This window comes from Pleurodeles waltl, chromosome 9, assembly GCF_031143425.1.
Source record: "Pleurodeles waltl isolate 20211129_DDA chromosome 9, aPleWal1.hap1.20221129, whole genome shotgun sequence".
NCBI classification, from domain to species: domain Eukaryota; kingdom Metazoa; phylum Chordata; class Amphibia; order Caudata; family Salamandridae; genus Pleurodeles; species Pleurodeles waltl.
The window spans coordinates 751,504,543-751,518,344 of NC_090448.1; the positions used below are offsets into that span (position 1 = coordinate 751,504,543).

Below are 13,802 nucleotides of genomic sequence, written 5' to 3' on the forward strand. Positions count from 1 at the left end.
GCTGTGATATGAGAATGTGGAAAGCTTGAATTCTCTGCGGGTTTGGGTATGCTAATGCTGACTGTGTGTTCAGAATTGCTCCCAAATACGGTTGTATTTGCACTGGTTGGAGATGAGATTTTTGATAATTGATTGTGAACCCTAGGCTGTGTAGGGTATGGATTGTATATTGTGTGTGCTGTTGATAGGTTTGAATGGTACTGGCTTTTATGAGCCAGTCGTCCATATAGGAAAAGACATGTATACGTTGCCTTCTGAGGTATGCTGCAACCACTGTGAGGCATTTGGTGAATACCTTTGGTGCTGTTGTTACTTCAAAGGGTACACTTTGAACTGGTAGTGCTGGCCTGCTGTCACAAATCTTAGATATTTGCATTGTGCTGGATGTTTGGGAATGTGGAAGTAAGCATCGTTTAGATCTAATGCTGTAATATAGTCTTGTTTTTGTAGTAAAGGAATGACATCCTGAAGAGTGACCAAGTGGAAATGATCTGACAGGATGTACTGATTGAGGGGTCTGAGTTCCAGGACTGGTCTGAGAGTACCATACTTTTTTATATAAGTATAGACAATATACTCCTTTCCTTTGTTAAGGTATAGGTACCATCTCTATTGCACCTTTGATTAGAAGTGATTGTACTTCTTGTTTTAATAGAATGAGATGCCTGTGAGTTAGTCTGTGTGAACGATTATTTGGAATATTTGGTGGAGTGGAATGAGTTCAAGACAATAAACATGTTGGATAATTGATAGAAACCACGATCCATAGTGATGTTGTGCCATGGTGGATAGAAATTCACCAGTCTTCCTCCCACAGGAGATGTGTGCTCTGTGGGGATGGTGAGAAGGTCACTGTTTATTTGATTGTGAGGTACCTCTGGATGTGGAAGGTTTACCTCTTCCTCTATTGTCGGATTCTTTATAGGAGCCTCCAAATGATCCTCTAGTGTAGAATTATGAGGATTGTTTTTGATGGGTGGTTGCTGTTTCTGTAGTGGATGGTTTGAAATCCCCTCTAAATTGTGGTCCTCAAAAAGTACCCCTAGTGGGTGTGGTATACAACGCCCCCATAGCTTTAGCTATTTCCGAATCTTTTTTAAGTTTGTCTATTGTTGTGTCCACCTCAGGGCCGAATAACTGTTGTTTATCAAAAGGCATGTTTAGGACTGCCTGCTGTATCTCAGGTTTGAAAGCTGAACTTCTTAATCAGGCATGTCTTCCAATAAGCACACTGGTGTTAACTGACCTAGCTGCTGTATCAGCTGCATCCATAGCAGATCTAATAGCATTATTAGAGATTGCTTGTCCTTCGTTAACTATTTGTTGTCCCTTTTTTGGTGTTCTGGAGGGAGGTATTGTAACAGCTTCTCCATTTTGTCCCAGTGTGCTCTGTCATACCTAGCCAAAAGAGCTTGTGAATTGGCTATCCTCCAGTGATTTGCAGCTTGTGAAGCTACCGTTTTCCCAGCTGCAACGATTTTCCTGCTTTCCTTATCAAGAGGAGGGGCATCTCCTGTGGACTGACTCTTAGCCCTTTTCCTCGCTGCACCAACTACAATGGAATCAGGAGGTAGTTGAGTTCTTATAAACACAGGGTCGGAGGGTGCTGGTTTATATTTTTTGTCCACTCTAGGAGTGATAATCCTAGCTTTAACAGGCTCTTGAAAGATATCAGAAGCATGTCTGAGCAAGCATGGAAGCATAGGAAGACATTTGTGTTGCTTATGCGTTGATGCTAGTGTGTCAAACAGAAAATCCTGCTCTATGTGGTCAGTGTGCATTTGCACATTATGGTAGGCTGCAGCTCTAGCCACTACTTGATTATATGCTGTAGTATCTTCTGGTGGTGAGGGTCTGGCAGGATATAACTGAGGGTCAGTTGATAAAATTGGATCTGAGTCATATGTATCCCATGGACCTATGTTCTGTTGGTCATCACTAATATCATCCCCATGTGGTGAAATTTAGGATGTATGTGGTGATAATTGTGCCTCATATGTGGGTGATGGTGGTGGAGGTGGCGTGGAAGGAGGAACAGGAGAATGTGGTGGTGAAGGCTGTTTCTGCTTTGAAGTCACTCCCTGTTGTTTGTCCTTGAAGACCTTCTTTGGTGTAGGTTTTGAAGTGTGTTTAAAAGTCAATTTCCTTTTAAAGGACATTGGAGGGGAGGCAATTATTCTTCCTTTAAACACCATCTTGAGACGACGAGCTCTACAGTCCCACAAAGTCTTTTTTTGATCGAAAAGATCTACAGGTGACACAATTGTCCTCTTGATGGTTTGGAGATAGACGAAGATTGCACACAGAATGCTGATCGGTGTATGGAAATTTAGTGACACCGAGGACAGAACTGAAACGGAGTCCATTCCATCAGACTCACATTGAAGTAGGCCCTTACAGGGCTTTGCCCTTTCAAGGATGAGAAAACCGACCCGACGGTCTAAATTGGATCGAGTATAGATGGAAACACGATTGAAAACAATACCAATGATATTGTAGAAAGAGCAGAATATGTTCTGAATTACCGAACCGAGATTCACTAGATTGAGAGGAAACACGTCCGAACCAGGCGGCAGAAACAAACCAATCTAACAAAGGACTTGATGCCCATGCACACTATCATCGAGAGGAGGAGTCACTCAATCTCGTGACTCTAAAAAAGCTTCTTCGAAGAAAAACAACTTGTAACACTCCGAGCCCAACACTAGATGGCAAACTTATGCATACCATGTGCATCTGCAGCTACACATGCCATTAAACACATGGATTCACTTGCACACCACATTTAAAGTAGTGTTTATTTTATACATGGGCTCTGGCAGACTACACTCTTCTCCTAATTGTGAAACTATGATCAGCATGCCAGTGGAATGACTCACGAATGACTACAATCCTGGAAAGTAAAGAATCATTGGCGATAATATTGCTACCTCTACTTTATGATTATTGATACTTGAAGGATTTTATGAACAAATATTTCACAATCACTTTTGGAAGGAGAATGAATTGACAATTATATTGTGGTTTTAATCAATTTATTTGTGTGGTTAAATCAGAGTAAATTTGAGAATAAATGTTGATATGGTTTTAAAGAGAAAGTGTGATACTCTTCCTCTACCCATCCACAAATTTTAGGAGTGTTCCCGCCCTTTCCCAAATGAGACAATGATTTACCCCTGCCGTTCACAAGTTTAAACCTTTGACAGTTTTCAGGGTGCAAATTACTTACCAGTCTGAGAATGTTCATCTTCTATTTCAGGTTATGACACCCAGCAAACTGTTGCATTAACTAATTTATTTATTTTTTATTTTATTTTTTACATAACACAAACGTGGACCAAGGGCACTGAAGCATTTAATTTACATGAGCATCACAATAAATTACACAAGGGCATATTTAGTGTTCTCTTTTGTTTTGGTTTTTAGCCGCAGGGAGATTATGTGAATTGCACAGAGTCACAGGATGGAGAGTGGACACCGGTATTTGAAATTGGTTCCCCATTTCCAAAGTTGGCAGATCTGGCTGTTAGGCCACATCTCATATCTTAAAAAAGAATAACTAGCCCTTGTGAGCAGATTTACAAACAAGCATAATCCTGCCACGATGACAGGCAAATGTAGGTAGAGCCACATACGAGGGCAAAGTCCCACCATTCCTAGTTATGTATTGGATTTTGGCTGCTTAAATGCTACTATAACTTTGAGAATCAGACCCTTTGTTTCTTCTGATGCCCTGCTGGCTCTGGAGGGAAGGTGGTGGGGGAGGGAGTGCGACAATATCTATCTGTACGCCCTCTGGTCTCTAACACCTATGTCCAGCCAGGACACTACACAAAATACAACTTGACAATAGGCATTACTGTTTGTTTTCACTTACAGTGATTAAACAGGGTGCTGAGAAGGGCACCCTGGAATCTTTAAATTGACTAGATCAAACCTCCTAAGTTCCTGTTTATGGCTCTCAGAGACTGATCAAAAGAAGACTACACAGTGGAAAACCAGACAACTGGAATTAGCATCAGAAACACTGTCCGAAACACCCTCACTCAGGCCTGCCAACTCATGCAGTGCCACTTTGCGTCACGTGATCGGAGTTCCCGTCAAAGTTTCTCTCTGAAAAGCCAATAGCACACAGTGAGCACAAGACGAGCTGGAAACCCTTTCAAAAAGTAGGCTTTCAGTTCAAGTGTGGAGGATCTATATCACTGAAGTTAGTAACAGTTTTTCTCTGTGAAATGGAAGTCAGCTTCACAAGGCTTTGTTTGTGCATTGTGGAAAGAGAAGGAGATGCTTCTGAGGAAATTAAGGGATCTAACTCCTGCCACCTCTCATGGCCCTCCATGAAGGACCCATGTCCCACTGAAGGGTCTTAAGTCCCACCCAGTCCAAGTCATCACCTTCTGTCTCAGACTGAACTTTTTTTCAACATTGGCAGGTCTGCCCACCCCATTCTTCTGAGAAAAGAAAAACGGTATTAGTTTACAGAAAGAGATCCACCTTGTAATAATCCTAACAGCCAATGCCAGGAGCACCATACATATCCAGAATATTTTTAATGTTTGCCTCCATTGCTTAGGAGAAATGATGGATATGATATTAGGTTGAAGGCTTGGAACACAGATTTATTTTCATAAAAAGTGAGTTGTGTGGCTAAGTCTGAAGACTATTTTCCTCATCCATCCTGTTTTCTTGTTCTTTCTAGTGACAAGGTCATGGCATAGCCAAATTATCCAATCAGAACACTTACAAAATGCAAAATATAGTGAAGGGCTCCTATATTCCCATCACCCTCATACAAAGAAAACCATGAGGTCCTGCTCCCTTCCCAACCTTACAAACCCTCAGTTAAATAAGTGGGATGTGGTCTGCTGTTGGGGCTCTTGGGTGTGACTGACTACCACAGGAAGCGTGCACCCTTCCACTATAGCATATGTTTATGTCCTGTTTGGGTCGTTCAAAGATACGGACACCACTACTACCTTGACGTGGCAGACTTTGGCCATGTCTAACGTAAGCCTCTAAGAGGTAAACTCATTATTCCACGCATGGTTTGTATCCACTTGAGTGTGTTGTGTTTGCTCTCGCCTAGCTTTCTGAACAACCTAGGGAAAGTAGTAACTGGATACTAACCACTACTAATACCAATCTGTCACATAAGAACCTGCATAATTATTGGAATGAAGACTCCATTTAAGCTATACGGCCGAATTTAGGAGCACCACCAGTCCAAAAGGGACCATGAGAGAAAGTGCAATGATGATTTATAGGATTCATTGGACACAATAGATAACTATATTGTTATCAAGAATCTCCATGATCTTAAATAATGGCACTTTCATTTAGTAAGCTGCAAAGAGGTTTTCGGTTTATATTCCAAGTAGTTCAAGACAGACTAATCTGAAATCTACTCAAGTCCCAATAGTATTTCAATCATGTATTACACACTTGCCGCCTTCCACAAACTCGCCAGACACCACCACCACCAGGAGGAGAACACTAGTAACATTAACAAAGGAGTGCACAGAATCAACAAGTTAAACAATGTAGGCATCACTTTTCACGTAGCAACCATGTTCCCTATCAGTACCGTTTACATCTTCCATTTTGGGCACTGCGAGTGTTTCAGGTTGTTCTGGGCTGATGTACCACGTGGTTTCCTCGAGTCGGGATCGCCTCCTGCCAGGTAATAAGCAAGAGCTGTATGTTAGATGTTTTTGGCCCAAAAAAGTTTTTGGGCATTAGCCAAGACTTCTTGATTTTACCAAAATAATGTGTGTCATATACTTATTTATAGGGGCTTTCAGTAAGCCTTATACATTAATCTTTCTCTTTCGTTCTTACATTTTATTTCGACCTGCTATAGCACACGGGATGGAGCAAGTAGATCACCCCACTTCAGCAAATGGCTTAACGTCAGTCTGTGTGATGGCACAGCCTCACACAAATTAGTGTCTTAAATGTCAGGGACTGTAAACATTATAAACTTTTGTTTATAGACTGAAGAGGACCCCTTAGCTTCCCAAAAATACAGTTTTGCAAAAAGCTTAACAAAACCCCCACACCTGTTGGCTTTGGCAATGCTTATTCGTCTTTGCCGCATCCACCCTCTTGTCCACACTAGAATTGGACTAGAATTCAGAAGCGAGTAGCTTTACTCCATGCCACTGAGATGCCATATTTGTCTCCTGCACTTTTACATAGGAAAGTATTATGGGAGTCACTATCCAATTGTTTTAATTCAAACGACCCTAGATTACAACCTGAAAGCTGGGGCTCAAAACACTGTCTATCGTCCGTGACAAAGATCTGTGAGGTTACAGCAAGGTGATTCAGTGGTCGTACCTTCCATCCGAGGTACAGGAGTCCCATGGTTTTGGAGAGCTAGGCCCCCAGGTCCATCCGGATTTCTTCTCTCCGTTGCGGGTGCTTTCCTGCTGTCGACGGGCAGTCTTGCGCCCCCAAGTCTGGCTGGTCTCGCTGGGGTCCACTGTTCATTGGGTAGAAAGGGTGAGAAAGACGTGGCTAGTGAGCAAAACAAATGATGGGAGGGCATGAATCTGTGATCGGAATCCAGAAATCAAAAGTTGGGAGGTAGGATGGAGACAGTAACAGCGAAGATGGTGATTTCTGTCCCTGGTGAACACCTATTGTCCACTGTACCAGGGTCCACCTAACAGGATAGTCAGAGACCTCCCCACCAGCTACATTGCTTTTATTTAGTCTGTTACTCTGGAACCTCACAAAAATGCTGTATTGTGGATAACCTGCCGAAATACATTTATTCATGTTACCCACAATTCATCTCTTTTCAAGTACACGTTCTCTGTGGCACACTTCCTAAACTACGTCTGGGCACTCGGCACAGCAGGATATTGACATGGCACTAATAAAATAGGCTGAATTTAAAACATGGGCAATTAAATTCTCCAAGCCAACAGAAACTCCTCTAGTTGCCTGTGATGCAAATATAAGCAACATAAACGAGCTGGTTTACAGTGGGGCTCAATCTATGAGCTTTCACTCTTTGGCTTCTACTGGGAATGGCAGCTGGAACAGTGTTACTGTCGGGTAAAATAGGAGAAATAAGGTCCCCATCAATCAGAATAGAGGGAAAGAGGAAGTTATAATTAAGGGCATCGTGAGGAAGGAACTAAGCCAGGGACAGTGGGAGACCCGTCTATATTAGTTAATGCAGTGAGAGACCCTTTCCCCTCCAACATATGCCTTGTTCATACACTGTATGGCTCTGAAGCGTGGGAACGTTGGGGATCCTCCGGAACCATTCTCTAGAACTTTTTTCCTCTGGTCCAGCCCCGGAGAGGCCTGCACGGTGATCCTGTGCTTGAAATCTGGAAAAGAGGCCAGAAAGAAAATGAAATAATCAGACACAGCACATAACCATATTCAAGGTGGGTGGACAGAGGCTGAACCACAATTTGGAGTGAGGTTGGACCCAACGGAGAGTGTATGTTATGGGGTGGAGAGGCTGAATTTGGAATTTCTATAGCACCAAATATGCTTGATTAGGCCTGCGGGTTCCTGGAGAACAGATGGTAATTTCTTAAGAAAGATAGGATGCCTGGAGATTTAAAAAGCAAGATATACGTTTAGAACTGTGCAGGTGCCTTATGAAGACTAACGTAAGGTATCTTCTGAGGTACATTCTAGAACAATGTCTTTAATGTAGGTCAGGATGTATGTTTTTAAATATCTTGTGAGGCATATATTGTGGCATGTTATGGTGTACCTTGCGAGAGACGTAACACTCCTTGCCAGTACCTTTTTGGCATCCGCATGTCTTGAAACTTAGCAAAAGGTATTTTTTTCTCTTATTTTGTAATGTTTTCTAGAAACGTCCATTAGGTTTCACTAGAAGCAATTCATGAAATATCTCCTGCATACATGCCAACAGACTTGGTTCGGGTGGGAGACCCCAGATTTTTTAAGCCAAAAATGTCTTCTGATTATAATTGCCTCTTCTGTCATATGTCAATGGGGAAAAACCATCCCCCCGATATTTTTTTTTATATCCCCCACCTTCCAGTTGTAAAATGCGGACATGCATGCTTCCAGTGTATATTTTTGGGAGGCTTCCCCCCGTTAATTGTTTGAGGTTCTTATTACAATTTTTATCTCTTTACTACCCTTTTTTGCAACACAGATGACATCAATTTTCCTGTGAGTTATCCCCATATCAAAACAATCAGAATATACTGCTGTTTTTTATTTATCTTTAAAGGGTGATTTGTGGTACATAATCCCTGTGATACGAGCCCGGAACAAGACATCAGGCGGAAAGCGAAAAAAGGGGTATTGTGCAGAAAGTGGAATGGTGGAGGGCCTCAACCGGAAAGCAAAGAAGGTGAGGCAGACTAGTTTCTATCTCTCTAGATGGGAGAACACCAGCCACCCCCACAGGCCCTCGACTGTCCCCCGTCGCTTTAGGTAACTTGTGAGGGTCACGGTGTGTCAGCGCGGGGAGAGAAATTAATTTGACTTATGTAATTAAGCTTTCTTCAGTGCTTAGCTGGCTGGGCACTGTACGGAGGCAGGCTGGGGACTTGGCTGGGTGGCGGTGTTGGGGGGGGGGGGGGGGTTGCTGCAGAAGCGGGGGGAGGGGCAGCGCCAGCCTGGACACGACACAATGGCTTCGAGTGTGCACGCTGCACACCCACATGCCTTAGTCAGCAGAATGAGGGGGAGCAACAGGCTGTCTGGACCCAGGGATGGACTGCTAGAGGAAACACTGGCTGCACAGGAGGCCTGCCTCTGGTGGGGGCATGGGAGAAGAGCGGGGCTTTCAGTTCTGGTTTGCCCGACCACCCAGCCCATCCCTCTAGTTCACTCGCATTTAACATGCATACAGAACACAGGCATGTGTGAGAGAGGGGCTACACACACACACCTCAAAAACAAATAGCTACAAACAGGCATTCCTAGCACAGACACGTGGGAAGAGGCACAAAGAAATACAATTTGTAGTGTTAAAAATAGAAACCAACTCAAAATTAACGGGCCAAACAGAGAAACTAGCTGGTAGATGAACAGACGGACTCACAAACAAACACACTGAGGGCACTCATTAACATTGGAAACCACGCGCAAAAATAATCGCCGAATACATTTATCGTTACACAATACACACAAATAAATCTGGAACGTGGAAGCAGACCCAAAACAAACAAGCATTGGCAATGCCAAACAGTGTAAGTAAATAGCAGTGAGATGAATATGCATCATCTGTGTGAAAGCAAAGAACGTTAGCATAATATTGGTGTAGGGGAAAATGTCATGTGACAGTTGCACTGCCAAGACAGGCCGAAAAAGCCATGTAGGTTAATGACTGTCCTCCTCCCATCTATGCTGCTGCCAGGGAAACACAAACACAATACATTTCCTAGTTATCTAAGGCACTTTTACAGCATTACAATGTTATGTGTGTGCCCCTGAATGCTCAAGCTAAGTCAGCTGGACAACACACACAAAATGATCACAGCTGCGAGGAGGGGAAACAGTTTTTTTGGAAGCACACAATGTCTGTCCAATCAAAACAGGTACTCCTGGCTCCCAACATGTAGGCGGAGCCGAAGTCCCTTTCTAGTGATGTTCACATTGTCTGGCTACAGCTCCGCTGTCATGCCAGACCACAAAGACATAGGTGAGGCCTGAAAAAACATACACGCAGTCAAGTTACACTGGACTCACACAAAATGCCAAATAGACATGCATACTAATAACACTAAAATAAATGCACACAATATTTAGATATAAAAAATATGGTAGGCAAATGGGTCTACCAAACACAGAAACATAAAAGTCAACAGATACAAACAACTGCTACATACACCCACAAAGAGACATTCCACAGTCGCACTGAGGTGCACAATAGAGCAGACACCATTACATCCTGAGACACCTAGATAAAACACATAAGCATACATACATTTGTAGACATACAGATGCAGAGACAAAGGTACACGAGCTTATGTAACACACTAGCAGATGCAAAGGAAAAACTTATAAGTGACTGAAACACAAAACTGGCACGCAGACACAAATTCCATTTGCAATGGCAGAAAAATTAGACTTTAAGACAGAGGTGACGCACACAGAGACTCGGAAACAAGAAGTGAAAAAAGAATAACAGACACATAGGCAAGCTGTCCATACTGTCACACGCACCGAAACAGTGAAAAACAGAGCGCACGCAATAAAAATCATAAAAAAGGCAACTATTTAACCATGGCAGGAGGCCTGAACAACAAACAGAAGTTCACAGACTGGCAAATGCATGGACACGTTACACAGACAGCCATACTCCCGTACAGACTTACATAATCATTATGAAAAGAAGACCCCAGAAGCCACGAGTTAGTGATATGGTCTGCAGCTTTCTTGTGAAAGCCACATTTGTCAGCTCGTGAAGGAATTGGTATCCAAGGAAGCAAGACAACCGCGTGCGCTACTAACAGCCAACATCCTTCCTTTTGAAGGAAGAGCCTTACAGTGGAAAGGAAAAGAAAATTAAACGGCCATCTTGAGATGAATGGGAAAGAGGATCGGCCCCGTGTGGGCTACTCCGGCAGCTGGCCTGTGAAACAAAGACATCAATTCCTGCTAACAGATCCCCTGCATATGCACAAGGAGGATTGAAGATATTCTGCCCCCTCCGGGAACTCTAGAGCCAGGAAGTCACAAAGGCCATGTCAACCTTCCTGCAGAAATCGGGGACAAAAGGAAATCAAACGACAGAGAGGTACCTGAGCTCTTGGAAGGGAAATACAAACTTGAAAACAGGCTGAAAGTACATAAAGTGCTAGTAAGGGCTCCAGGCTTCCCATTTAGAACTGTGCCACAGAAGTTCCATTATACACCCAGGGCTCGTAAAGAACCCAGTAAGACATACAGGGGTGAACAGAAAAGGGCGCCATAGTAAAGAACAGTATGCTTTGATAACAAAAGAAAGAGCAAGCACTGCCAAAGCCAAAAGTGTCCGAGTTTAAAGTGCTAATACATGGAATGTAAAAACATTAAAGCCAGGCAATAAACGAAAGGCGGATTATACTGAGAGCTCCCTAGCTGTAAAGGAGTACCTCGTGCAGGTCAATCAATACAAGCACGGGAGAGAAGTCTGAAGGATACACCCAAAGAGCCAACAGCATTAGGTGAGAGGGTAATGTTCTACTGGGCGTAGCCAAGATGTGCTACTCAAAGTCTCAAGCCAAAGTTTCAAGAGACTGGCAGAAGAAAGCCAATGGTGGAGCCGGGAGACCTAAATTGCACTCCATGCGTGTTTTAAGCAACATGTCTGCTTGACAGTTGTCCTAAGAATGATCCAAGAAGGGTCAAGTTCTGTTGTGCCTCCTTGCACGCCCACCTTCCTTGTCAATCACCTCAGTGTCCCCGATGTTCACAATAAAGGTTTTGACAAAATTGAAAGTGATGGAGGAGACGTTCAGATCACTATCGACTAAAGAAGAAATACAGCAGCTAATAAACACTTAACAGTAAAAAGTCACTAAAGTTCAACTACAAAAGCAACCAACAGCGACACCTAACCACTCCATCTCAGCCCCCTTTAGTGTTCCTGGTGCACACAGACCTTCCTCTTGCACAGGTTGCCTTGCACTTAACTGCGCAAATGTTTAACTTAGAGCTTGACAATAACAAAATAAAAATAAAAAAACAACAGACACTGCATAAAAAGTAACTAAAAGATGAAACATTCCACACATAACACTGTAAAACACGTCGACATTATTGTTGTAGAAGTTCTCTTGATCCTCATTACTACGATGACATTGATGTAGGTGAGACCTCTCGCCCTTAGACTCACTGTCACCCCCATCCTAGGCTACATTCTGGTGTGGGTCCCACTCCCCAGCATATGGCTACCATGTATCTGGTTCTAATAGAAACTGTTCTGGTTTTGGTGGTGCAGTCTGTATAAACTGCCTCATTCTATGTCTGGCTCTAGATAGATCTTTGTTCAGGGTGCAGTGAAAATCCATTCGTACTATGTCATATTAACACGTTCTTGTTTAATATAGTGCCTCAAACTGCACGTTTGCTGTTTCTTAGAGCTGTAAGTGACACTTTTAATGCTCACAATTTACTAAACTGAGAAGGATTTGAGGGTGAGTTGGCCTTCATTGATCTAAACTGAAGAGCAGACAAGAAGATCACAGGAGATATCAGCAGACAGCATTTACTGCTTGCTAGTGTGTTCAGTCTAGGCAAATGTTAAAGTGGTATTATTGCAGTCTGATTTGAACCACATGTGGAAACCCTGCCTCAGAAAGAACTTCTTTCCCCTTCCATCTGACAGCAACATTCGAGACGCAATGCCTCTATTAGCTTTATCAAAAGTTGCCTAAGGTGTGAGCCTTATAGTACTCTGATCTCAAACTCTCTTCATCCTCTGATGGCTCTAGATCGTCATTTTAAAACAAACCTGCATCCTTCAGAATGTGATTTTGAAGGAAACTCTACAATGGATGTTGAGAAACATGCTGGACGAGATGCCTTATGAAAGTCAAGATCTCTGACCCCACTTAAAATATTCCTCTATTTTTCCAATACTTACCGCTCTTCAACCAAAGATATTTGCTCTATGTTTGCACTTGCAGTGTCATGACATTAGAGCCTGGGCATGCCAGAGAGTGGGGACAACAAACTTGGCAAGCGCTTAAACGCAAATAAGATAAGTGTGTTTTTATCTCCTAAAAATACAAACTTAAAATATGTATTCCCTATCCTTTAATTTTTACAGAGGGTTCTTATAATTAACACAATGGAATTGCACTATTGAGGCAGAGCAAACACAGCTCTGTTCCTCTTTGTGCGCGTCTATATGGTCTGACCTAGACTGTGCTGCACCCAGGGAAGCCTTCATCCCTGCTCTTAAAGGGACACGGGGTGAGACTTCTGCTAAACCTCACATTTGCTGTGGATTAGGATTGCCTTATTTCACATTACTTTTGTTTTGCTCCATCTCTAAGGAGAAGTAGGGGTTGGTCCCATAGTTAGTCAGGCTAAAACTCCAGCAAAAACGTTATTTTATTCAGATGTAGGCATGGGGTAATAGGTACTGTTTGGCCCTACAATTTCCTACACTCTTCAAAACCATTACTCCCTTCACCTCTGCTCCTTTTTGTTATTTTATGTAACAAAGTAGTCGAGGTGCTCAAGCTTAGAATTTCCTCCATTTTGGAGCCATCTGTCCACTATAGTGACCTTAGTGCAGCCGCAAGCGCTGAGTGCCGTACCAAGAGGCATGCCAATCTTGTCACTATCCCGCCCCTTCAACTTGTTCCTCTTGAAGGTGCCCTTGCGCTTCTTGACATTGGGCTTCTCCTTGTTCATCTGGCGGATGAGGAGCGTCAATTCCCGTTCGAACACCTCTAGCTCCCACTGAGCCAGCTCATGCTCCCTTTGGCGCAGGAATTCCTCATGTGACTTCTGCTCTAGCGCCGCACGCTTCAGTTCTTCCTCACGGCTCAGCAGCTCCTAGAGTTGGATGGAAAGAGGACAATAGATTTAATGGCATTGAGGAGTTCAGGATAAAAGTGTGGAGGCCAAATAACATGGAAGGAATAACATGGAAGGAATAACTAGGGAAGGAGGTAGGGGTCGAGCTTCAACTGCATCAGTGGGTGCTTTCGGTGAGTTTTGAATCTGTATTAAGTTTATTTGTTCAGCAATTAGAAACCCCTCCAGAAAGCTTTCTTAATAATAATAGAAGTGGTTAAAAAAAAAAAAAGACGTTTTGTCAGCGGGGTGATTACAATCGAGATGCAGAG

General features: G+C 43.1%; 1 protein-coding gene across 1 annotated transcript in view; it reads right to left on the reverse strand.

The window, feature by feature from the left end:
• Positions 1-13,802, reverse strand: part of MAP3K11 (mitogen-activated protein kinase kinase kinase 11) — a 219,352-nt gene that overhangs the window by 24,335 nt on the left and 181,215 nt on the right. Inside the window, exons 5-8 of the mRNA XM_069207900.1 lie at positions 13,269-13,509; positions 7,236-7,349; positions 6,343-6,487; positions 5,588-5,676 (exon numbers count right to left, since the gene is read on the reverse strand). Of these exons, the coding sequence (XP_069064001.1) occupies positions 5,588-5,676; positions 6,343-6,487; positions 7,236-7,349; positions 13,269-13,509 (589 nt within the window). The remainder of the gene's footprint in view (positions 1-5,587; positions 5,677-6,342; positions 6,488-7,235; positions 7,350-13,268; positions 13,510-13,802) is intronic.